The sequence below is a fragment of the Pocillopora damicornis genome, chromosome 6 (genome assembly GCF_964200805.1).
Source record: "Pocillopora damicornis chromosome 6, jaPocDami1.2, whole genome shotgun sequence".
Lineage (NCBI taxonomy): Eukaryota > Metazoa > Cnidaria > Anthozoa > Scleractinia > Pocilloporidae > Pocillopora > Pocillopora damicornis.
The window spans coordinates 8,222,863-8,247,381 of NC_142675.1; the positions used below are offsets into that span (position 1 = coordinate 8,222,863).

At 37.4% G+C, this 24,519-nt stretch overlaps 1 protein-coding gene, 1 long non-coding RNA gene and 1 pseudogene across 2 annotated transcripts; all 3 read left to right on the forward strand.

Moving 5' to 3' along the window:
- The first annotated feature begins 804 nt into the window (after positions 1-804).
- On the forward strand, positions 805-5,341 carry LOC149043764 (uncharacterized). The gene is made up of 4 exons (XR_016187983.1): positions 805-911; positions 1,101-1,180; positions 2,101-2,169; positions 5,280-5,341. It is a non-coding gene; the product is annotated as an uncharacterized LOC149043764 (long non-coding RNA).
- A 3,214-nt stretch (positions 5,342-8,555) lies between these two features.
- On the forward strand, positions 8,556-15,859 carry LOC149043765 (uncharacterized). Its single transcript, XM_089210553.1, has 5 exons — positions 8,556-9,220; positions 9,620-9,754; positions 10,492-10,593; positions 11,192-11,302; positions 12,355-15,859. Exons 1-5 carry the CDS (start codon positions 8,584-8,586, stop codon positions 14,340-14,342), a joined length of 2,973 nt encoding a protein of 990 aa, XP_089066679.1. The 5' UTR covers positions 8,556-8,583; the 3' UTR covers positions 14,343-15,859.
- Positions 15,860-18,024: 2,165 nt separating this feature from the next.
- On the forward strand, positions 18,025-21,833 carry LOC149043766 (uncharacterized; annotated as a pseudogene).
- The last annotated feature ends 2,686 nt before the right edge of the window (positions 21,834-24,519 follow it).

Here is a 24,519-nt window from a genome sequence, read left to right on the forward strand (position 1 = left end):
AAAAAAACAAAAAACGCGGTATTTTCCTTCTGCTCCGCATTTTCCTGGTGCAATTTGAAGCCTCCATGCGTTCTTTCGAGTTCTTCCTAAGTGTTCAATTGCATTCCAAAATTATTTAAACGAATTACGATTATTAAACTTTAACTGAAAAAAAAATGTTCGAGCGTGACTCGCGTCACACTAACGAAACATTCGAGCGTGACTCGCATCTCAATAAGAGTATCTGAGCGAGTTTTCAAGTGGTGTTAGAGAGGAGGGAAGGGGCGGATTCTTTCCCCCAACAATCTTATAATGTCAGAAGACGAACGGATCACTCGGAGATTTAGCTTGAAAACGTTATCTGACGCTAATACGCCCAAATACACTGAAAAAAAATAAAAAAACCCACACAGGATTATGTAAGTACTATAGAAGGGGAAAAATTATCTTACTTTGTCAGTGGAAAGGTGCAAAATAGAGAGATCATCAAGTGAAAACGGAAAGTTTTCGATTGCAATGTGAGGTTCGAAAAATCTATGCGTGTCTCAATACAATCTTAAGATGCGTGACCTGTACCTGAGATACCATGAAGGGTATCACGCGATGTTGCATAGAGGCAACTTTAACGACAACTCGTTTGCAGCTTTAGGATAGAAAAGGTTGCTCATTGTTTATGTGAACCTTAGAAGAATCCTGTTTTAATTCTTTTGAAACGATGTTTCTTCCTGAGGCCGAGCAAAGTCTTGCAAAGTTAGTTTTCATTGCGTGACTGTGTAACTCGGTTCCAGGTGTTATGTTAAATTTGGTAAATAATGTCATCTGCGCATGTCATGAATAACGTCCTCCTCTGAGTCCGTTTGGGTACTCCCTTCGTCAGTTCTCTCGTCGGAAGATCAGAAAAAAGGAGAACAGTTGACCCGAAGAAAGTGCAGGTGCAGACAGAATAGTAAAGTTATTCACTTGGCAACTTAAACTTGAACTTCAATAATCCTTTGTCGACTTGCAGTTTTGAACTCGCGTGAATGTGCATAATTATTAAACTTTTAACATGAGTCTTTGGAGATAATTAAGCGTATGTTGAACATATATTTGATACAATGGCTACTTTTTTCTCTTTACAGAACGACTGCCTAGCCTCTTTGCCTTCCCTGGGTGAAATTATTTCGTTTGAAGCACCGTTCTCGAGGAGATCATGTGAACGGTAAGTCGATCCATGAATTATGAATTGATGCGCACTAAAAATTTGAATTTTATGCTTTAGTAAGGGTCTGTTTTGTGTTCAGACCAACTGTTTTACTTTCAGGAGTCGTTTCTGATCTAGATTGAAGGGACAGGGAAATGCTTTAGTGAAGATCGGAAAAATGTAATGCGTATCAATGAAGGCGGAAGTTGCCATTTTTGGACGCGTGTGGAAACTGAAAGTGAAACCTTTCCACACAGTTCGTTTTCCGTTGCTAGAGCACGACTTGCTTTCTCTTATTCAATAGAACGTTTTCCGAGAACTCGAGTCAGACATTATTTGTCAATGGAAGAATTAATGTGCCATCAAATTCAATCTGAGATTAAACCATGCAACATCTAGGTACAAATAATTTTGTTAATGGTTGGCGTTGAGTTACTCGCTCATGATTACAACACATTCAATTTAAAGTTCCCGTATCAACACCTGCTCAGGGGTGTGAATAAATTAGTTCATCGTGGCTGCCTATGTGTTTATTCTTTGTCAATTTAAATACTATGTTGCTTAACAATTCCACACGAAGTACATAGCCCAAGTTTCCCAAAAACCATCTAAGTTTTCCTTTGCAATTCGTCGAATGACATATTTACAAATTAGATTTCCTCAGTTCCCAATTCAACCTGCCGTGTTCTAAAGTTAGCAGGCTATTATGTGATTCCTTTTAAGTTCAATTATTTTCGAACAACCCCTTTTCAGCGTGATCAAGTGAAATAGCTTTATGTCGTTGTGTATGTCTCAGATTGTCCTAAAGCTTTCTTCAGTTCATTACACTGTTCAGTAGCAACAATTACTGCCTCAAATATAGCACCTTAAATGTAATTTTGGTGACTGTCATTATCTATCACATCTGATTCGTATTATTTTATGGTTTTCTTTTGCAGAAATTATGACATGTCCATCATTTCTGACAGACATATTGTGATTTCTTGAAGGCAGGAAATCTAAACAATGTAGGTATTGATCTTCTTTTTCTTTCTACTTTCTTGTAGCACTTTTCCCTCCATTTTTTCTCTCTTTAAATATGATACATATGTTTGAGGATTTTTTTGTGTCTTATTCTCATGAGAATGAAAAATGTTTATATTATTATGTGCTATTCTTTTTTTCATGAATATCATTTTGTTTTGAATATGAAACATGAAATTAAAGTAGTAAGAGAGGACACTAATTAAATTTGCATCAAGCTTTATCCAGTGGTTTAATCCTTTGAATTAACACCCAAGAGTATAACTTGAATGTTGTCATCCCTCAATAGTTTTTGACACCATGTCTCATCATTGCAACAATTGTGTAAACAATCCAACATGTTTAAGGCATTCATAAATTGCCTTTACATAGAGCCATTAACAGCCAAAATTTCTGTGTAAAAGTATACTTCATCAGATGGCCAGAGTGATTTTTAGGGGATGGTAAAAATAACAAAAACCATCCTGGCCCATCAATTTTACAACTGCTTAAATGGTGAAGTTTAAAATATTTCATATATAGCCCAATCATGGATTTTTGAAATAAATTAAGGAGACCCTAAATTGTTTAAAAAGTAGTAATCTGAAAGTTGACTTTGCATGAAATTGCCAAAGGAGGCTTTTTATTTTTGTCCAGTGAAAAGTGTATGAAAATAGATGGCGTGCTGACAGGTTTAGAATGATTTAAGTAAGCCACATGTATATTCCCAAAATCTCACCAGAGGAACAAAACTAACAGAACTCAACACAAAGAAGAACTTGCAGATAGGATTTTTTCCAAAATGGATGTACTTTGTAAATGAGAGCAAGTAACATTATTTTGTTATGGACATTACATAATGTCCATAACAGTCCTTTTTTCGTTTCCTTTGAAATTAAAAACCTGTTTTTTCTGTCAGCTTGGTCCCTTTTTTAATTTCTAGGGGCAGAAACTTGAGTGTTGTAAATAATCAAACACATCTTCCCTTGTGGGCAATATCAATATTCCTCCTCAGAGGCCAGTTGAATGTTTTCATAACTTGGTGAGGAAATTTGATATCAACCTCACTTTCAGTAACCCTTTTGCATAAATTTTTTTTTTGATGTGGAGAGGTTACTTTTGATGATGTTTGTAGCATGGATGTTGAAGCACAAAATCTAACCCAATGCTGGATGAATCACGAAGATCATGTAAACAATCCAACATGTTCAAGATATTCATAAATTACCATTACATATAGCCATTGATGGCCAAAATATTCATGTAAAAGTATATTTCATTGGAAGGCAAGAGCAATTTTTACGAGTTGGTAAAAATAACCAAAACCATCATGACCTATTCTGTTTTTCATAACCGCGTGCCTAAATAGTGAAACTTAAAATATTTCATATCTAGCCCAATCATGGATTATTGGAATAAGGAGACCCTAAATTGTTTAAAAAATAGTAATCTGAAAGTTGACTTTGCGGGAAATGGCCAAGAGAGGCTGTTTATTTTTGTCCAATGAAAAGTGTATAAAAATAGCTGGCACGTTGAAAGGTTTAAAGTGATTTAAGTAAGTCACATGTATTCATTAAATCTCACCAGAGGAACAAAACTAACAGAACTCAACACAATGAAGAACTTGCAGATAGGATTTTTTCTAGCCCACAATCATGGATTTTTGCATAAGTTATCTTTTTCATGTGGAGAGCTAGGTTACTTTTGATGATGTTTGTAGCATGTCGAAGCACAAAATCAAACCCAATGCTGGACAAATCACAAAGATCATGTAAACAATCCAAAATGTTGTGGATGTAGGAGACCCTAAATTGTTTAAAAAATAGTAATCTGAAAGATGACTGTGGGAAATGGCCAAGAAAGGCTGTTTATTTTTGTCCAATGAAAAGTGCTGGCACGCTGAAAGGTTTAAAATTATTTCAGTAAGACACAATTGTATTCCTTAAGTCTCACCAGAACAACAAAACTAACAGAACTCAACACATAGAAGAACTTGCAGATAGGATTTTTTCCAAAATGGATGTACTTTGTAAATGAGAGCAAGTGCAACTGGCTTACTAACAGTCAATGAATAGTACTCTTACAAAAAGATTAGAACAATCTAAGTTTAGTTATTAAAGCAGTGTTTAACTTCTGCAATCTGCAGTTAATTTGATCATTTATTTGCAAACATTTTATTTTCAAAGATATTTAAAAATCCTCTCAGTATATGAAAGACTTGGGATATTGAGAGGTCCAGTGCCTTTCAGCTCTTTGGAGCCACAGTAGACTCTTCTCTTGTGGACAATATCAATATTGCTCCTCAGAGGCCAGTTAAATGTTTTCAAAACTGGGTGAAGAAATTTGATTTCAACCTCATTATCAGTAACCCTTAGGGCTCTTCCAATGTAAAACTTGTTGTCACACTAGAAACCTGTACTGCATCTCAGAAAGCAAGAACCAAAAGACAGCAGTTAATGAGCTAGAGTGATATTCCCTGAGGAGGAAAGCCTATGTAATGTATGACCAATCAAAGCTCTCCAGAGTGCAGTTCACTGCTAATATTACAGATCTATATATTTTTCACTACTGTTAGTAAATGTCATGAGAACAATGGGCATTCTGCATGATGTGTTGGTGTGTTGAGTGTGTGTCATCACCTTTGTTCCTAAAATCATATAGAGGGTCACATTTGGTCAGCCTTTGTGAATCATGGTGGTTTTTTTGTTGTTGTTGTTTTTTTTTAATTCCAGTTGAATTGTGATAATTATAAATGAATAAAGGGGGTAAGTTTCTAAAGAAACTGTGATGCTGCCTCAGTGGGAGAGTAAACCAGGATAATTTAGTATTATCAATTGAGTTGATAGGGTTTAAAAAGATGACATTTTGAGTGTTAGGCCTTCATCAGAGCAATTGGGCTGACAAACAAATTGTCAGCTTTTAAACTCGTCTCAGTAGCAAATTTACATTATCAATTAACTCAGCTGATAATATGAAATTACTTTGATATAATTATATAATGTTGTGGTTAATACCACTTATAACCTTGGGCACCTGTTAGTGCCCTTATTTGTGACTGTCATTGTCTTTCATAACTGATATATAGTAACTGTTGTTCTGCTGCTTCCCTTTTCAGACTTTCTGACTTTATCCCTGATTCAAGGGTTATTTTCTTGAACCCAGGAAACTCTATACAAGGTAGGAGGACTAACACTGCTCTTTTTTTTTCTCATTTTTGAAAATTGCCTTTGTTTTGTCAATCTGTATTGACCCTTTAATTGCCATGAGTGACCGATAAAGAATTTTTCCTTACAATATCAACACAATATCAACCAGATGAGAGTAAAGAAAAATATAAATTTGGGGATAATAAGTTGATTCAATACTAAATTCTCTGAACTAACATTATAAGAATTGTAGGATTGGGAGTAAGGAGAATTACAAATTTGATTTGGGAGTTAAAGGGTTAATAATTTATTTGCTGCAAATAATTGTGTCCTGTTTGCATTTGTTTAAAATTCTGCATGCTCTCATTTCACTCATATCTATGTGAGTATTAATTATTTTGCCTGGTAATGTCATGTCAAGAACTATACATTATATTAATTACCTAATATTTAATTATATTGTGATTGATGGTTGTGATTATGTTTTGCCACAAACATGTGGAATAGTCTTAGAAAATGTTGCTGAAATTCTGGTCGTCCTTCTGATATACTGCTGGTTTAATTACTTAGTACAGCTTGGTTTGTAGAGTGCTTCAACTGAAAGTTGACTTATGATCATTAACATTTGAGAGACTTAATTTTATGCTGATTGAGTCATCTCTTTGGTTCCTGTGTTGGGTGGTCATTGGGTCACTGATTAAGACTTATTAATTTATTTAAAATCAAAGTTTAAGCTCCCCTCCTAAAACAGGAATATGAAAGATCTTGTGCAGAGAGCTGGTTCCATCCTTGACAAAATACATATGGATTAGAAATTATCACCCTGTGCTTGCATGTCATGGGAAATTAGTACATGCATGCAAACTGTCTATCATAGGTTTTGTCAAGTTAAACCTAACTTAAGTCCTTCAAGTTGCCCTTTGGCAATTAGCAGCTACCATGGTGATTTTGCATAAATTATTTTTTTCATGTGGAGAGCTACAGGTTAGGTTACTTTTGATGATGTTTGGATAGCATGTCGAAGCACAAAATCTAACCCATTGCTGGACGAATCACAAAGATCATGTAAACAATCCAAAATGTTGTGGATTAGGGGACCCTAAATTGTTTAAAAAATAGTAATCTGAAAGTTGACTTTGCGGGAAATGGCCAAGAGAGGCTGTTTATTTTTGTCCAATGAGAAGTGTATGAAAATAGCTGGCGTGCTGAAAGGTTTAAAATGATTTCAGTAAGACACATGTATTCCTTAAGTCTCGCCAGAGGAACAAAACTAACAGAACTCAACACAAAGAAGAACTTGCAGAGAGGATTTTGTCCAAAATGGGTGTACTTTGTAAATGAGAGCAAGTAATATTATTTTGTTATGGACATTACATAATGTTCGTAACAAAAACAGTCCTCTTTTTTTGTTTCTCTGAAATTAAAAACCAGTTTTTTTTTGTCAGTTTGGCTCCTTTTTCTACTTCCCAGGGGCATAAACTTGAGTGTTTTAAATTACCAAAATCCTGGAAAAACACAAGAAAAAATAAAGCCCACATTATAATTATTATGGACATATGACCGCATGACTTTAATTATGGTAATTCTTTTGGGAGAAATGGATGCTACATGCATACCAATTTTGTTCAAATTTGTCACATCCAAGTTTTCAGTGCTTTTGACTAAATACTAATAATGATAACCAATTTTAACAACAGCTGTACATTAGCAGTATCAACACCATGCTTACATGAGGAGTATAAATTTTCAAAAAGTCTAAGTCTAAGTATGGATTAAGTTTACAGTGTTCTCCTTTTCAGGCAGTAACTGGTAACATTTACCGCCTGTGGTACCTCTTATTACCATTTAAAATTGCTTGGAATTCTTGAAATTTAAAATGTACATTAAAGGATTGCTTTACCAGTTTTAAAATTTATTTTACCTGTCATGCTTAATATAAGGGAGAACACTGAGTTTACTGAAAGACTTATCATATTTAGAGTCAGTACCTTCTTTTATGTATCTGAAAAAACAAATTAAAATATAACATGCAATGTTTCAGAAATGTAGCTTAAAACAAGCAATACTTCAACTTTCAAAGGCCATTGCACTGATAATACTATAGAGAAAGTTGTCAATTCATACAGTTCAGTGCCTTGTAACTTTCCAAAATAGTATCAACTGGCTTATTGAGAGTCAATGAATAGTACTCTTACAAAAAGTTCAGAACAATCCAAGTTTAGTAATTAAAGCAGTGTTTAACTACTGCAATCTTCAGTTAGTTTGATCGTTTATTTGAAAACATTTATTTTCGAATATATTTAAAGAGCCTCTCAACACATGAAAGACCTGGAACATTGAAAGGTCCAGTGCCTTTCAGCTCTTTGGAGCCATAGGAGACTCTTTTGTTGTGGACAATATCAATATTGCTCCTCAGAGGCCAGTGAAATTTTTTGACAACTTGGTGAAGAAATTTGATTTCAACCTCTTTATCAATAACCCTGAGGGCTCTTACGATGTAAAACTCGGTGTCTGCACTAGAAAGCAAGAACCAAAAGACAGCAGAAACACCAGTTAGAGCATGCTCAAGAAAACTGAATCATACATAATTTACATTATCAACCCAGCTGATAATATGAAGTTACTGTGATATAATTATATAATGTTGCCGTTAATACCACTTATAACCTTGGAGCACCTGTTAGTGCCCATATTTGTGACTGTCATTGTCTTTTATAACTGATATATGGTAACTGTTGTTCTGCTGCTTTCCTTTTCAGACTTTCTGACTGTATCCCTGATTTAAGGGTTATTTTCTTGAACCCAGGAAACTCTATACAAGGTAGGAGGACTTGCTGCTCTTTTTTTCTCTCATTTTTGAAACTTGCCTTCATTCTGTCAATCTTTATTAACCCTTTAATTGCCATGAGTGACCAAGACAGAATTTCTCCTTACAATATCAACACAATATCAACCAGATAAGTGATGAGAGTAAAGAAAAATATAAATTTGGGGATTATAAGTTGATTCAATACTAAATTCTTTGAACTAACATTATAAGAATTGTATGGTTGGAAGTAAGGAGAATTCCAAATTTGATGTGGGAGTTAAAGTGTTAATAATTTATTTGCTGGGAATAATTGTGTCCTGTTTCCATATGTTTCTGCATGCATCACGATTTGAAACCGTTCTCGGTCTCAATTGGCTATCGGGATTTTTTTTTTCAAATGGATTTGATCAATATAACACAATGTCAATTCATGTTTGACAGGTCATCCTGGTAAAGTCAGTTTCATGGCTACGGCTCCATCTCCATTTGCGTCTACGAAAGAGACTACAAACTATGCAAGGCTGTGCCGCCTCTTGGTGGACGTTGGATCTCAAGTGCTCCGGTCCACTTTTGACAAAATACATCCACCAGCGACTCTACATAAAGTTTTGGGAAGTACCTCAGTGCATTACGCTACATTGCAATCACTGTACAAAGGGAAGAAGAAAGTGCTGAATCCCACGCAATGGGGAAGGTTGTACCCTACTCACTCACCCGTGTCTTCTGCAGCCTTCGATATCACACTTCTAACAGTGCTTCTTAGAAATATCTGTGGTTTGGGCCCTCCTGCCAACGGATGGGATCGTCTTCCCCTAGCTACAGAGATAAGCATCGCAGATGATATCGCCAGAGTGAAATATTACAGAAACACTGTATACGGACATGCATCTCAAGCCTTTGTGGATGACGTTAGTTTCAGTGATTACTGGCAGGAGATACGAGAAGCTTTGGTGAGACTGGGAGGAGCTCATTTTAGAGCTGAAATCGATAATCTTGAGCACGACTGCATGGATCCAGATATCGAGGAGCATTACCGTGAACTGATGAAACAATGGAAGAAAGACGACGACAGCATTAAAGACAAGCTTGAAGAAATTGAAGGTCAGAAAAACATTGTTCACTGCCAATGTGGATGAATCTGAGGGCTACAAAAGTATATATTTTCAGTTAACACGGCAGTGTAGGGTAGCTCATGATGTTTTAGTTTTGGTCGGCATTAGTTTCATATTTGGAAGGTATTTTTACGTTGTGTGTAATTTGAAGAACTAATCCAAATGTTGACACTATGTTTTCATTTGCAGTATTTTTGTCTGTTCGTGGGTACTCGTGTACAACTGCTGGAGTGCATTTTTGTTTTTTCTAAGCGTCTTATCGAGTTTGATCTATTTGATTCGGAATCGACTAGATATTGATATACGTATCATTGTTTTATCTGCACCTACCGTGAAGCTGTGATATAAATTTGCTTATGAAAATGCGCATACCTTTTGAAATTTTCAGATTCGCTGGAAAACATGAGAAGCGTCATAGAAAGAAACTTCAGAGACACAACTGATAAGATGGAGATTGAAATGAAAGAGGTGAAAGAAAAGCTTAGTAGTCTGACGGCCTCAGCTGAAAAAAGCACACAAGAAGGTTGGTAGAAAGAGCTACTCACCAAGAAAAAATTATTAAGAGCGACACTGTTTTCTTGGGTCCATAACGCAACTGATGTGCATGACGACAGTAATCGCTGGATGTCGGCCAACACAGCATACTTTGGTTCTTTACTAGTATAAGAGCACACCCTACATGAAAATTCCATGTAGTCTGTGGGATGCCACAGAATCTGAGATTTTCTGTCCTGGCTACCTCTCGGATTTGATGGTGTTTTGACGGCACTCATACTTATGTATCATCGTAGTGGGGATAGTTTATCGTCTTGTTTTAGTATTACCTTTCTTATATTGAACCTAACTTCCCAGTAGCGTTAGATGTGACCCGCATATTTCCGAATGAAATAACCAAATCCTTCCTCCTGGCGTATTGGAGTATTCAATTCTACATGGGAAAATAGTTAAATGGGGATCGTCTTGAGTGAAATAGGTTAGAATAAGATGTATGTGGTTATTTTACATTTCCTGAGGAAAAGACTGTCGGCAAAACCTCCCACTTCATCGCAGGCGGGTCTCTAGATTTCTCCAGCTTTGAATCACCGCGGTGTAGTGTTACTCAAGATGTTTTCATTGTGGACGGAACTAGTCACATACTTGGAACGTTATTCTGAATCGACTAGATATTGATATACGTTTCATTGTTTTGTCTACACGTAAACGTGAATCTGTGGTGTAAATGTGCTTATGAAATTGCGCTTATCTTTCTTACATTTCCAGATTCGCTAGAAAAGATAAGGCACGACCTCAGACACACAACTGAGAAGATAGAGATTAAAATGAAGGAGGTTTTAGAGACGCTTAGTAGCCACGCAGATGAAGGTTGGTTACTAGAAAGAGCTACTCACAGATAAACAGGGATTTATTAAAACATCTTTTGAGCATGACCACATTATTCGCGTGATGTCGGCCAATTTAACATTTTATTAGGTAATGTATTGTTGTAAGAGCACGCCCTGGCTTCCAACCTGCCCTGGCTACAAATAAAGATACTTGGTTATGTGTGGGATGAATGGGATGGCACGGATGTGAGGCTACCTCACGGTGTTGGATAGTTTTCTGACAACACTCTTACATATTTAGCTTAGAGGGCTATTGTCTTATACTAGTATTACTTTTGTTGAAGACATAGGGAGAAATGAGAGGGCGGAAAGGCGTTCTTTGGTTTTTATTAATTAGTTCTTACAATGTCGCTTTTACCGACAAAAATATTTCTTAGACTATCGGCTCTTATGAAATCAATATTTATCTCCTGAGTTTCACTTTTAGAAACCGCTGAAGCCGGGCCATAAGGTTCTTTAGAATGTTGTATAGAATAAAAAAAATACACAGAGGAAGGGAAAAGGATCTATTTAGTTAACTTTTAATGAATAAAGTGACTCCCACTCGGACTAAAAGTTCCAATGTTATTCCACAAAAGGGTCTCTTGAAAAAATGAGAAGCGAAATGGCAAAGATGGACAGTGAACTTAAAGAAGTGAAGGGAAAGCTGTGTACTTTGGCAGCCCCTGTGGGAGAAAGCAAGGATGAAGGTCAGTTGAATTATACAATATTTAGTCGTAGTAAACATGTTCTGTATGTAAGAGAGATCATCCTATCTTAATGAGATTCAGTTTTTCAATTTAAACAATCTCTGGAATAGTCTCTCTGATGTGCTTTCCTTCCCTTCATTTATTTAAACTTTCACCCGTAGTTAGCCCAGAAACATTACATTTTTATTAGAATGGAGAACGATATAAAAATAAAGTACCGTTTTAAAGAAAATATTGGCATTAAGTTCGGCTCCTTGTTAGAAATTAACAGAGTAGGGTAGACGGCATTTATAAGCTAAATGGCCTTTGGTCATTAAATTAACATGAATTATACATTGATACCTTTTTTCATTGTCCAATTAAGTTCTTTAGCGATGGTGTCGTACTCGTTCACTTATTTAAATTCAGTGCCGAATACCTAATAGCATTGAATGTGATCCGCATATTTCTGAATAAAATAAGTAAACCCTTCCTTCGCTCATATTGTGGAGTATTCAATTCTACATGGGAAAATAGCTGAATGAGGATCGTCTTGAGTAAAATGGGTTAGAATAAGATGTTTGTGGTTATTTTACATTTCCTGAGGAAAAGACTGTTTGCAAAACCTCCCACTTCATCGCAGGCGAGCCTCCAGTTTTCTGCAGCATTTTTGATGAAACCGCGTGACAAAGAAGGCAGAAAGACGTTGTTTGGTTTTCATTTATTAGTTCGTAGTCTCGCTATATCCCGAAAAAGCCTTGCTCAGACTACGGCTCCAATGATATGAATATGATTATCTATCTCCCGAGTAATTTATTTTACGACAGAGTTTCACTGTTAGACACCGCTAAAGTCGAACAAACAGAATAGGTTCAACTGAATTCATAATCTAAATGGCTTCTAATCAGTAGGCATGAATCATACACTAAAACCTTTTTGCATCGTCCAAGTAATTTCTTTGGCAACGGTATCGTACTCATTCGCATATTTAAATTCAGTGCCGAATGACAGGGACGTACCACAATTTTCAACGCGGCATTCATTAGATTTATTACCTATTTTGCTACTGCTAGGTGTTTTTGATCCAACTGAGCTTATCAATGGAATTCGCCAGCTGTACAAGACTCGCGAGGGATGGCTCTCACCATTTCCATGGTGTGAAGAGTTTCAGTTTTTTCTCGGCAATATTTTTACAAGGCTCAAAGTGGTCAGAAGAAAGAAAACGAGAGGAGAAATCACTGACGTATTTGTTGACATGTCGTCAATACTAGACCCGTATGAAGAGTGTTCAGCGCCGAGAACAGTGTTGATTGAAGGAGAACCTGGTATGGGAAAAACCACCTATTGTAAAAAGTACGCCTACGACTGGGCCACAAAACAGCAAGAACCTCAGGGCTGCGCCTCAACAGTATTTAAAGTGGTATTATTGCTGAAATGTCGAGACATCCATTCTGGCGTTTGGGAAGCCATTGATGATCAGCTGCTGCCCCGAGACATCGATGAAGAAGTCAAACAACAATTCTTTCAGTTCATTCATGAAAATCAGTCCAGCATTTTATTGATATTGGATGGATTGGATGAGTTACCATCCGGCAAATTGTCGATGTTTTCCGAATTAATTGAAGGAAGAGTACTCTCCAGATGCCACATAGTTGCAACAGCAAGACACGAAGTTGGAAAAGAGGTGAGCAAAAGTTGTGAGGCGCTGCTTCATATCGAAGGATTCACTGAAAACCATGTGATAGAATTTGTCACCAAGTACTTTAAAGAAAGGCCGGATTTAGCCACCAAGCTCTCGCAACGGATGTCGCGAGATGAAAACCTGAGAGAAATAGCGGCCAATCCTCTAAACACAGCACTTCTTTGCCTTTTATGCGAAGAGTTTGAGGGCACACTCCCCGAAAGCAGAGCTCAACTGTACTTGGATATGGTTGAATGTGTTTTGAGAAGATATAGAAAAAAGAAGGGACTATTAGAAAAGATCGAAGACCTGACAAACCATTACAAACTGCAATTGAATCACCTTGGAAAGGTAGCGTTGAATGGTTTACTTGACGATAAGCTGGATTTTAATGAAAGTGAGTTGAGAAACCATGCAAAAGAGTTGACTGAATTTGGATTTCTGTCAGTGCAGCGTGGTGGCAGCAAACTGAGACAAACACTGCATTATGCCTTCTTACATAAAAGTTTTCAAGAATTCTTTGCAGCATTCTTCATTTGTTCTCAGATTCAAAGCAAGGAAATGAAACTTGAAGAACTAGTTTCCGATCCAAGGTATTTCGTTGAACTTAAACAAATACTTTTGTTTTCGTGTGGAATTTTGGCCATGAAATGCGATGAACAGGTTGTGGCTCTTGTAAAGAGTTTAACAAATGAAGTCAACAAAAATGAAGGCCATGGTGCAAAAATTGTATTGGAGGCCATCAACGAATGCAAAAGGGAAAAAAGTGATTTTCACTCGCATTTATCGAAGTTGTTTGGAACTGGTTTGAATCTGACCCATTTGTATTTGGGAAGCAATCGTATTAGTGATGCGGGTGCTACATGTATTGCTGAGGCAATCAAAGTGAACAAGACGCTAACCAATTTGGATTTGCAAAAGAATGGTATTAGTGATGCGGGTGCTACATGTATTGCTGAGGCAATCAAAGTGAACAAGACGCTAACCAATTTGTATTTGCCTTGGAATGATATTAGTGCTGCGGGTGGTACATGTATTGCTGAAGCAATCAAAGTGAACAAGACGCTAACCAATTTGTATTTGTCTTACAATCGTATTAGTAATGCGGGTGCTACATGTATTGCTGAGGCAATCAAAGTGAACAAGACGCTAACCAATTTGTATTTGTCTGACAATGGTATTTGTGATGCGGGTGCTATATGTATTGCTGAGGCAATCAAAGTGAACAAGACGCTAACCAATTTGAATTTGTCTGGGAATTTTATTAGTGATGTGGGTGCTACATGTATTGCTGAGGCAATGAAAGTGAACAAGACGCTAACCAATTTGTATTTGTCTTACAATCGTATTAGTAATGCGGGTGCTACATGTATTGCGTAGGCAATCAAATCAAATCAAATCTACCAAGGTTGATTTGTCCTAGAATGGTATGTCTTGCTGAGGCAATGAAAGCAGGGTTTAAACAACTTTGAAGTAGAAGGACACTGCCTTTAAAGTAATGAAGGGGTAAGTTTCTAAAGAAACTGTGGTGCTGCGTCGGTGGGAGAGTATAGAAGGTAATTTAGTGTTAACAACTGGGTTGAAAACGTAAATTAGCCACCGTAAAGAGTAAAAAAGCTGACGTTTCGAGCGTTAGCCCTTCGTCAGAGCGATTAGAGGAATTGTGGGTTGAGTATGGATTTATATGTAGAAAGTGGAGCTACGCCATTGGTGGGAATATGATGACGAAAAAACAGGAATAAATTAGTTGAATGAAAAGCGCTCGTTGATTCCGTGGGGATTAAGGGTGCCGATTTGAAATATAAATTTTTGTTCTAGTGTTTTACGGCTTTCCGAACTGCCTAGATGTAAGGAAAGGCCGCAAACTGCCATATGCTGTTTAGAATGATAAGGAAGATTAAAGTGTCTAGCGACTGGCTTGGATGCGTCCTTGTCATTTATTTCCACGTCGCGAAGGTGTTCTCGGAATCGGTCACCCAGTCGTCTTCCTGTCTCGCCGATGTATAACTTATTGCAATAAGTGCAAGTTATGCAGTAAATAACATTGGCGGAGGTACACGTAAAGTGATCAATGATCTTAATGGATCTTTTGGGTCCCGATATTTTCTGTACGTTGTGAATGAAAGGACAAGTTTTGCATCGTGAGCGAGCGCATTTAAAAGTTCCAGATTGGTCATTGGTTTGAAATGAACTCCTGACTAAAAAGTTGCCTATGTTTTTGTCACGTTTGAATGAAATAAGTGGGGGTTGCGAAAAGATAGTGCCAGTCTCTGAATCGTTTTGGAGTAATTTAAAATTTTTAAGAATGATAGATTTAACTGCGTGGTTGTGAGGGTGAAATGTAAGAGTAAATGGAATGCGATCCGTGTTCTCCTTCTCGGCCGTTTGTAGTGCTGCCTGTCGATTGATTTGTTGGGCACGGTGGTAGCCCGCTTGAACGACAGAAACAGGATAGCCGCGTTTATCGAAAAACTGGCACATTGCCTCTGATTTTTCGGAAAAATCAGAGTCGTCACTACATAAACGACGAAGTCTGAGAAACTGTGAAAAAGGTATGGAGTTCTTGACGTGTGATGGATGTGAGGATGAATACAACAAGTAACTATGTGAATCTGTAGGTTTGTAGTAAACACTAGTACATAAGCCGTTGCCTTCAATGGAAATTTTGATGTCTAGAAAAGCCAAAGAATTGTCGGAAATTTCCCAGGTATATTTAAGAGCCGGATGAAAGGAATTGACGGCGGTTATAAATTGAGTGAGCTCCTCTTTGGTAGAGGAGGTAGCGCCGATGCAATCGTCAATGTAGCGGCCGTAGAGTTGAGGTTTTGGGCCGTGGTATTGGCTAAAAAATTGATGTTCGATAAAACCTACAAAAAGATTGGCGTAGCTGGGTCCCATTTTAGTACCCATGGCCACGCCATTAGTTTGTTTGTAGTAGTTACCACTGAATGAAAAGCAATTGAGTGTGAGTACTAGTTCGGCCATACGAAGTAGTGTTACAGAGCTAGGTTCCTTAACAGTGCGTTGATCGAAAAAATGTTTGAGGGCCCGGAGACCTTCGTCATTGGGAATGACAGTGTAAAGAGATGTTATTCATCGGCCGTTGCCTTCATTCCAAAGTTATTCCTAAGGGTTTTCGCTCCAATTTTCACACATCTTCTTTTTCTCATTCGAATCAATATCGTCACCAAATTCAGTGCGCCCAAAATTCTTTTTCACGTAACATTATGAGAATCACAATCAGAGCTATGTGCCAAAAACGTAACAAACTCACCGAACAAATTCTACATTGCCGCTCTGAACTTTCCAAAATCTGTCCAGCTGTTTTAGTACAATCCATTCGTGCCAAAATTCAGGATGCCAATTCTAAACTTTTTAAACATTTGCACCAAATTAAGGCCCAAAAACTCGACCAACTTATCGGCCCTCAAGTCACTAACGACTCATCGCCTGAAAACCTCAAAACTGTAGTTACCATTCCAGAAAATTGTAATAAGTGCTTTTCTGTTCCATTTGATTTTCTAAGATTCGCTCTAACCTTGCATACTTGTATGTAGAATTCTCTTGTTGTTCAGTTGTAGTCATCACACACGGTTTTACCGCAGCATTTTTCATCGTTTTTAGTCGTTCATTTTACGATTTTTATTCGGAGATTGCTGATCCTTTTATTTTCATTCATTATTAAAGTCGGCTTTTCTTGTCAGTAAAGGGCTGTTGTGTTTAAACGATAAACAGAATAATACATGGTTGCTTTCAGATATGGAATTTCTCATCTCACTCGTTCGCGGCACTATCTACTCGCGCCCTTAGAATAAGAGAGATGGTAAGTTTTAAGCTCGGTAAAGAAATGGAGAAAGATGTTTTCGTCTTGTCACAAACGTGGGACAAAGAGAAAATCTTTCTCTATTTCTTTACCACGCTCAAAACTTTACCATCTCTCTTAGTCTATTTACAAACATGACGTTATCGACATCGCTGATCCCAGCCGTGTGCAGGACGCGTGTCATATAAACTTCGCAATAGACTTCGCTCACCATAGAGTCTCTGTGGCTCAGAGGTAGAGCATCGGAGCGCGGCTTCTGCAGGTTTGAAATTCGATTCAGTGTGGGGACTCAGATTTTCCTCTTTGTCCCGCGCTCGTGAAAAGATGAAAAACATCTTTCTCTGTTGACAGGATACCTCGCTAAAGAAGAAGTTCAGCTATTTTTCAAAAGTGTTAACTTTACATACATCCTTTATTGCTTTAATAAACAATGGGTGGATACAAACTTATTAAAAACTCAAAAATATAAAAATCGAGAGTAGAGTTGCGTGGCTTTTCATTTTCCGGGAAAAAAAAATCTAGATTGCAAAATTCAAGTGAAAAGCAAGCCAACTGTCATTAACGCCTTGAATAACTGGAAGGCAAGATACTTTTTTATCGTCACACAACAAATTAGCAAACGTAAATATCATTCTTCTTGATGCCTCTCCCGGTGTCACCCGATGCCTCCGTTGGTTAATATAGCGGTAAAAAATATTTTTACAGTCAAAGTGTTTGGAAAATTCCTTAACATTTTTAATTAGCGAAGTATAACTTGGTGACATTTTGGTTTTTACAACACGATTCTTTTCTGCAACTGCAAATGATTTGCCTCCATATAAATAGTTAAAACTTGTTTCTCCGCTGACCACTCACATTTTGGACTAATTTTCTTTCTCGGCTCATCGTCCGTGATATATGAGTGAATAAGAGAACTTTATTTAAAACAGGATGGCCACAGCTACGAGGCTGTTGCCCAGAGGGGCCCTGTATCCGCCTAAAATCATTACGATATTATAATCAATTACGATAAACACTCGTAGTTTAAAAACTTATGGTCTAAGAAATACTGAAAAGAAAGCAAGAACAAAAAAAACTGCAACATCACATGTAGTAACTCCCACTCCCAACCGCATCGTCTGGAAACAAAGCTTCAAAAGCCGTTAGAAATTTCCTGTGGATCGATTTAAAAGTGCGAGCAAATCAAGGAATTTGAAGAGCAATAATTCGCTCGTTCATGCAATGCGCGGTTAAGTAGACATGTGTCACAACAAGGTGAGCAATATAGAAAACGCTTGCAGTATCGGCACTTTTCCTACGTTGTTTTGGTAGCCATTTTGGAAATGTAGCCAGGCATCGTTATGGTAGGTAGCTCACGAGTGATCTATTATAGAATGGTGCATACACAGATACGCTGGTCATAAAATCAGCCGTCCACTGTTTACAACGCTGGAAAATATTGTTGGACGATTACTGCTTCCTGACAAGGCTCTCCAATTGATTTATTTTTGAACCGGGTTTATATTTCCGGGTTATATTTCCTTAAGATTATGCCCGAGGAGAGATTATTGAATGCAACATAATCTACACCATCTTTGCTTATTACCGATCGCACCTGTTGTTTTTGCAACCTAACACCTTTGACCATGCTCAGTGTCACCGATCTTCATATTTAAGAATAAGGTCGACTTTCACGGTTGTCCTTCGCGAAAAAGGATACTGTTAACGCCTAGTTACAGCGTAACCACCATAAACTCTGTATCAGTGGCAAAGTCATGAAATGCGCTATCAGGAAAAAAACATTCCTTTTAGCTTGATCTAATCGTAAACCGACTGAGGTGCAAAAATTCCAATTAGACGATGTTTCTTTGAGAATATCGGGTATCAACACAAACCGCACAATTAAATTTCAAAATCGTGCGGGGGTTTTTTGATATTGCTATTTGTTGCTTTGCAATTTTTCTGTCTAGTTTGCTTATCAAAATTTTACCAATTTCGAAAAACGGAATTCCCTCACACAGTTTTTTTTATAGATTGTTATCTTGGGAGTCTTCTGACCAAATTTTAAGGCAATTCGTAAATTTCATACCCTATTAATTTCTTTAAAGAAGGCACGTTTGCGGAAAAACGAGGTGGGCTTTTTGCATCCAAAGTTTTGGAGGGGTAACCACATGTAGATAAATGTCAGTATCTGAGAAAATACTTACCTACCCTTCCCCTAAGAGAACGTTGACCATAACTTGTCATCAGTTGACTTTTGTTGGGTCGTTGGAGGGGTAGGTGCTCAGTTGTTCACATAACTTCCTGATTATACCCAAGCAATAATAATGTAAGCAGCAGAAATAGAACTAGTGCATGTCAAATAATATGGTTCTCGATTATACTGAAAAAAAAAAGAAAGAATAACTGACTGATGAAATTATACGTAGCTCTCGCTCACCTTCGTCCCTGGCGGCACAACACAACGTCAGTCGTGTTTGCCTAGTTTTAACTACGGTTCTTTCAATAAGTGATAGTAAAATAGGTTTTTACTACTGGCTGGAGGTACAGCTGGCATATTTTGTCGACTTTTCCCCTATTACTTTTCCGCATTCTAAACGAGTCGTACACTCCTTGGAATTATTATTTTCGTGAATAAATTTACATTTTCTCTTTTTTCATTTAGTCTTGTACCTCTACCTGGTAGGAATTAGAAATCAGTTAAAGAAAACAATTTTGCCATGCAATCATCATTTAGTAGAAAACAAGGTGGTTATTCCTCCTTGGAAAGCATAAATGTAAGTCTTCTGTGTCCTCTACTTCATTCTATTTGTACAAACAAACACACCCTGCACAACTATTTTCTCAGCTTTGGTCCTATTTTTTTTTCAATTTTTCAACTATTTACTTTCTCGCCTCAGAGCAGGCTAAGGTCACAGAAAACTGGCTTCTACAGGCTCATGGAATAACATATCTTCAAACATTACAATCACGTGTTTGTTACCTAAGCATTTTTTTCTTCGTTGCTTATCAGCTGCATACCTGTCAGTGCCCTGATGGCAATCATTCTCCCTTTTTTCAGTGATAACAAAAGGAACTTAATCATATGTGATCCTTGGTGGAGACTTTGCAGTCTGGGGATCGTGAAAAAATACTTTTTTCCCTTTTATTTCTACATTCTTTGTGACAAATCAATGAGGCATTAAAGAGACATTCATTCATTCCGTCATTCATTTATCAATTTTGTCTGGTAGTCAATCAGTCAGTTAGTCAATAATATAAGTCTGTGCGAGAGGCATGTGCTGTAGGTATTGACTTTTGGGTCATATCTGAAAAAGGGTATTGAAAGCCACATACAAACCTCTCCTTTTTCAGGTTAGCCACCACATTTTAGTTATTGAAGTTCTGCAGTGGTTTTATTTTTTATTCCTTTCTATCTTTTCCAATTTTTGCAAAAACATAAAAGAAAAAAAAACAAGGTAAGTGAATTACGCACCTGTGTTGGAAACTGTACGATGCGTTAATTATTCTTAATTTAATTGACATTTATAAGAGATTTCCTATATCTATACATAACTAAACAGAAATGTATGCAGCACGTGTTTTATCGCGCCATATATGGCACTGTTCCAAAGCGTTGTCGTAAAATCGTTAAATCAAGTGAATAAACAGTGACTTAATAAGGAAGCGTGGTACAGCTTTTTCACGTTTTTGACACACCTGTCTTTCAAAAATCAAAATAAAGAGTAGATTTAATTTGCGATTTTTATGGAATGTTTTTGGATCCCTTGGTCTCCCCATGAATACTACACCCCTGCATCTCTCCATTTAACATTCCCCCTCGTAACCAGAGTTCATCTGAGGCGCCCCTCTGACTTTAGACTTACCTTTACCAACACCGTAACAGTAATACATAACTAAGCTAGTTGCTGTTTCCACTTCGTGTTCGTGTAATAGCTTCTCGGCTGATTTTAGGGACTTTAAGATGCAGGCTCCACTACGGCGACCGGAAGTCTATACTTAAAACCCATCGAACTGCGCATGTCTTAGGCGGGAATTCACGCCGTAATCTTGCCATCTGCTTCGGCAAAATCGCTTCGTTCCCGTAGTGGCCAGTACGTCAGAATTTGCCATAATATTTTTTCTGAAGTCTTAATTATTTGAATTTTTTTTACTTGTGATTGAATTACTTACATTTCTTTACGAGTTGATAAATAATAGCTGAACGAAATTTGGTCAAAATTTAGCTGTAGAAAAAAGATGTCAAAACCAGGGACAGTTCTTCAGTTTGCTTTTCCGGCACTAAGTTGGTGGGTACTGATAACAAGTTATTAGAAAGTTCATTTATTTCTGTTAATTTTGATTTTTACAACAGGCCAATTTAGTGGACAACAGCGCACCACGTGTTGTTGTGCAAAGAAATTTTGGTACAAGAGTTTTACAAGTTCAGGAAAGGAAGCAATGAAAGAGGAAGAATTTGGATGCAAATTTCCGAAAACCTCAACAGTGTGACTGCAGTCAAATTCAAAGTAAATCAATGGACGGTGAGAGAGAGATTTGACTTGCTACTCGGGAGATGTCGACAGCAAAGTAGCGAAGAAGCAAAAGCAAGTGGTACATCTCCCAAACCAACAGAGTTCAGCGTACTGTTAGAAAAAATTTCCGAGAGAGAAATTAGTAGAATCAATGAGAGAATCGTTTAGCAGCAAGAGCGTAGAAACAGATCGCAAAAAAACCGAGATGCGTTCCCAAGCTTTGGAAAGACTTGATGAAACTAAAAAAAGGCCAATGAAGACTGTGAAAGAAAAGCGAAAAGGCAGCAAAGAAGCGGAGCTGATGTTACCGAATTTCCACGGGAAAAGTCAGAAAAGGAGCCTAAGATCCGTGAAGAGGAGCTTGCCTTGTAAGCAAGAGAAGTTGAAAACGAAAAAGAGAAGCAAGCGCAAATGTTTAAAACTCAGGAGGCTATGATTGCAAACATGGCTTAACGAAAAGATCAGATGCAAACACTTCAAATGGCTTTTTTGCAGAAACAACAACAACAAACACAGGCTATGATGGTGTTGTTAGAAAGACTTGCGAAAAAGTAATTACTAACTAGTTCCCCGACAGAGATGACATTGCACTGATTTACTCTTCCTTGTAAATTTATTGCAGCTTCAAGTTAATGATTTTGTTTGTTAAATGTCATTTTGCATTTTCTGTTTTTTTAAAGTAGGAGTAAATTCTGTTGGGTTCTGCAAATATGATTTCCACCCATTTTGCTGGAAATTTGTTCAGTGGTTTACATCATTCAAGATATATCTTAAATGAATAAATTATTTTAGTGCTCACAATTATACTTTCTTTGTATTCAGTTTTAAAAAAAGGCATAGTATTATGCAAAGTAAGAAAAAAGGTTCGGGAGGGTTTACACCGGAAGAACTTAGAAGTGTTATTTTCATACAGGCAAGTGAGGCTGTTCCTTAAAAGTGCGCAAACGATATTGTTAGATGTTCTTTTTGACACTCGTTCTGTTGACTATTTCTTTATTCTCTCCTTTTTCTACACAAGTTACTATAACGGGAACTAGCTCAGATCTCTCAAGAAAAAGTGTGGGTCACCGCTTAAAAAAGTGACGCTTACTGAGCCATCAATCTCTAACCTTAAGCTTCGTCATCCTTTTATTCTTAACGAGTGAATCACTTTAAGCTATGCAGAACGGAGCTCACATACTAAGTAGGAACCTTCGGGATGTTTACGCTTTATAAAATCATTTTCTACCTTAAATTTCTGACTCTTGTGGTCAAGTTTGGTCATAACTAAACAAGATTGGTAATATAAAAATTAAAATGAACTCACTGACAGAATTAGAATCATAATTGAAAAGATATCTTAAGAGAAAATAGTCCTCGAAGACTGTTACATAACAGCAGAATAAACAGGAAATTCGGAGAAGAAAGGGCGTGCCCAAGGTACCGCCCCTAAAAGAGCTACGTGCTGTTCATATAGGTTACCTGATTATAAATTCAGTGCGGAGGATGAAAAGTACTACTTGTTTACACCCTAAGTCAACTCTAAGAAAAAGAGGTGTCGAACGTACTAGATTAGAATTCAAGAACTATTTTCTTGATCCGGAATTCGACAAGGATTTTACCTAAAAAAAACTAGAAGATCAGTGATAAATTATAAGGAGGGTTATTTCCAGGAAATTCCTGTACAGGATCAATTTTTTATAGGGTAAAGTCATTCTTCTTCGTTATTAAATATCTTTCCGCAACATGATGACAATATACCAATATTTAGCCGCGAATTGTAGTTTATGTAGAAACATCTTAAAACTTGAAATAGTTTACAGTGTCTCCGAAGAGCCATTCCACAGAAGACCTAACGGAGCTCATGGCTTCGTTATATGCCTCCATCTGAGCAGTCAAAACTGCATTTCTGAATGGGCTTTGGAGGTTCACTCGCAAAGGATAAGCCGGATCACCGTATATACATAGAGGCCGTCCAGCTGGCGAAAGGGCATATCGGTTGAGATCTGCAAACAGGTTGGAGTCTGCCAACATCCAGGCATCATGTTTTCTTCCCTCTGAAAAATACAATGCAGGGACCGCACAGCAAGTTTTTTGAGTGGGGGGCTATTTTGGTTCCGTTATTTTTCTTAAATAATTTTTGTTTAATTTATTTTTGTTTTTGTAAAAAAGTGAAGGGGGGCCCTGAAGCCCCCTCAGCCCCTCCCTCAACGCGGTCCCTATAATGTTAGTTGATAAATCAGAATTAGTAAATAGGTCATAAACAAAGTTGCATTTGCTGTTGCCACTCTCTAAGAATAAATCATTTGTTGATGGTCAAATACAAAAACCATTCAAACACATGTAAGCAAACATAAAGATTGGAATGCAAACATTTTAAAGTACCCACTAACAGGTCCAAACATATTAGCAATCGTTGTAGACTATTCTTTGGTGACATTCTGGTCTAAATATAGGCCGAACAGTTCTGTCGACAAACCCTAAGCAGTTATCCAGTGGTGCTCCTTTTCAGTGAACTATAACGGCGTAGTATTTTAGATTCCTGGGTCTTAGCAGCTGATAGTTCAATTGTTGAATGCGATGACGGCGAGTTGCATAAATGTAAGTGAACACTTCATTTGTTATCATGCTGATAACAGGAACAGGCTTGGCGAACAAATGTACCATGTCGCTGTACCGACATGGACAACACGTGCGTTTTAACAGCAAACATAAAGCTTCTTCTCCATCACAAACCTTCCCATGGCTGCATCTTATATTACGGTATGTGCATTTTTTAAAATCTAAACTGTGCCAAACATGCGTCGTCGCTAAAATTTTTTGAAGTCAAATTAAGAGAACGAGTCGTACGGAAGTTCTAGGTTTTGTGATTCCGTAGCTAACGTAAAGCAACAAAAATTCGTCATCAGTAATTATGTAATTTATCTCCTGACAAAAGCGGAGTAACTCTCTTGCTTCCTTGAAGGATGACATTTTTGCCAATAAAATGACTGCACAACAACGCACTGAGCTCTGAGCTTTTCGCCGTAGTGTCGCTGTAACTTAACGATTCGTATTTGGAGGGAAATACGCCGTACTCACCCTAGTCTATCGCGGCCAAGGTAGCCGTAGTACAGAGTCACCATACCGTATCTAAAAGTCCCTTTTTACATCGGGCACAAAACTAAAAGTCTTAGAGATATTTTTAGGTGACATGGTTCAAAGATACACGAAGAAGTTGATATCAAGATTGAGGAAAATTACTCTTAATTAATGAAGATGT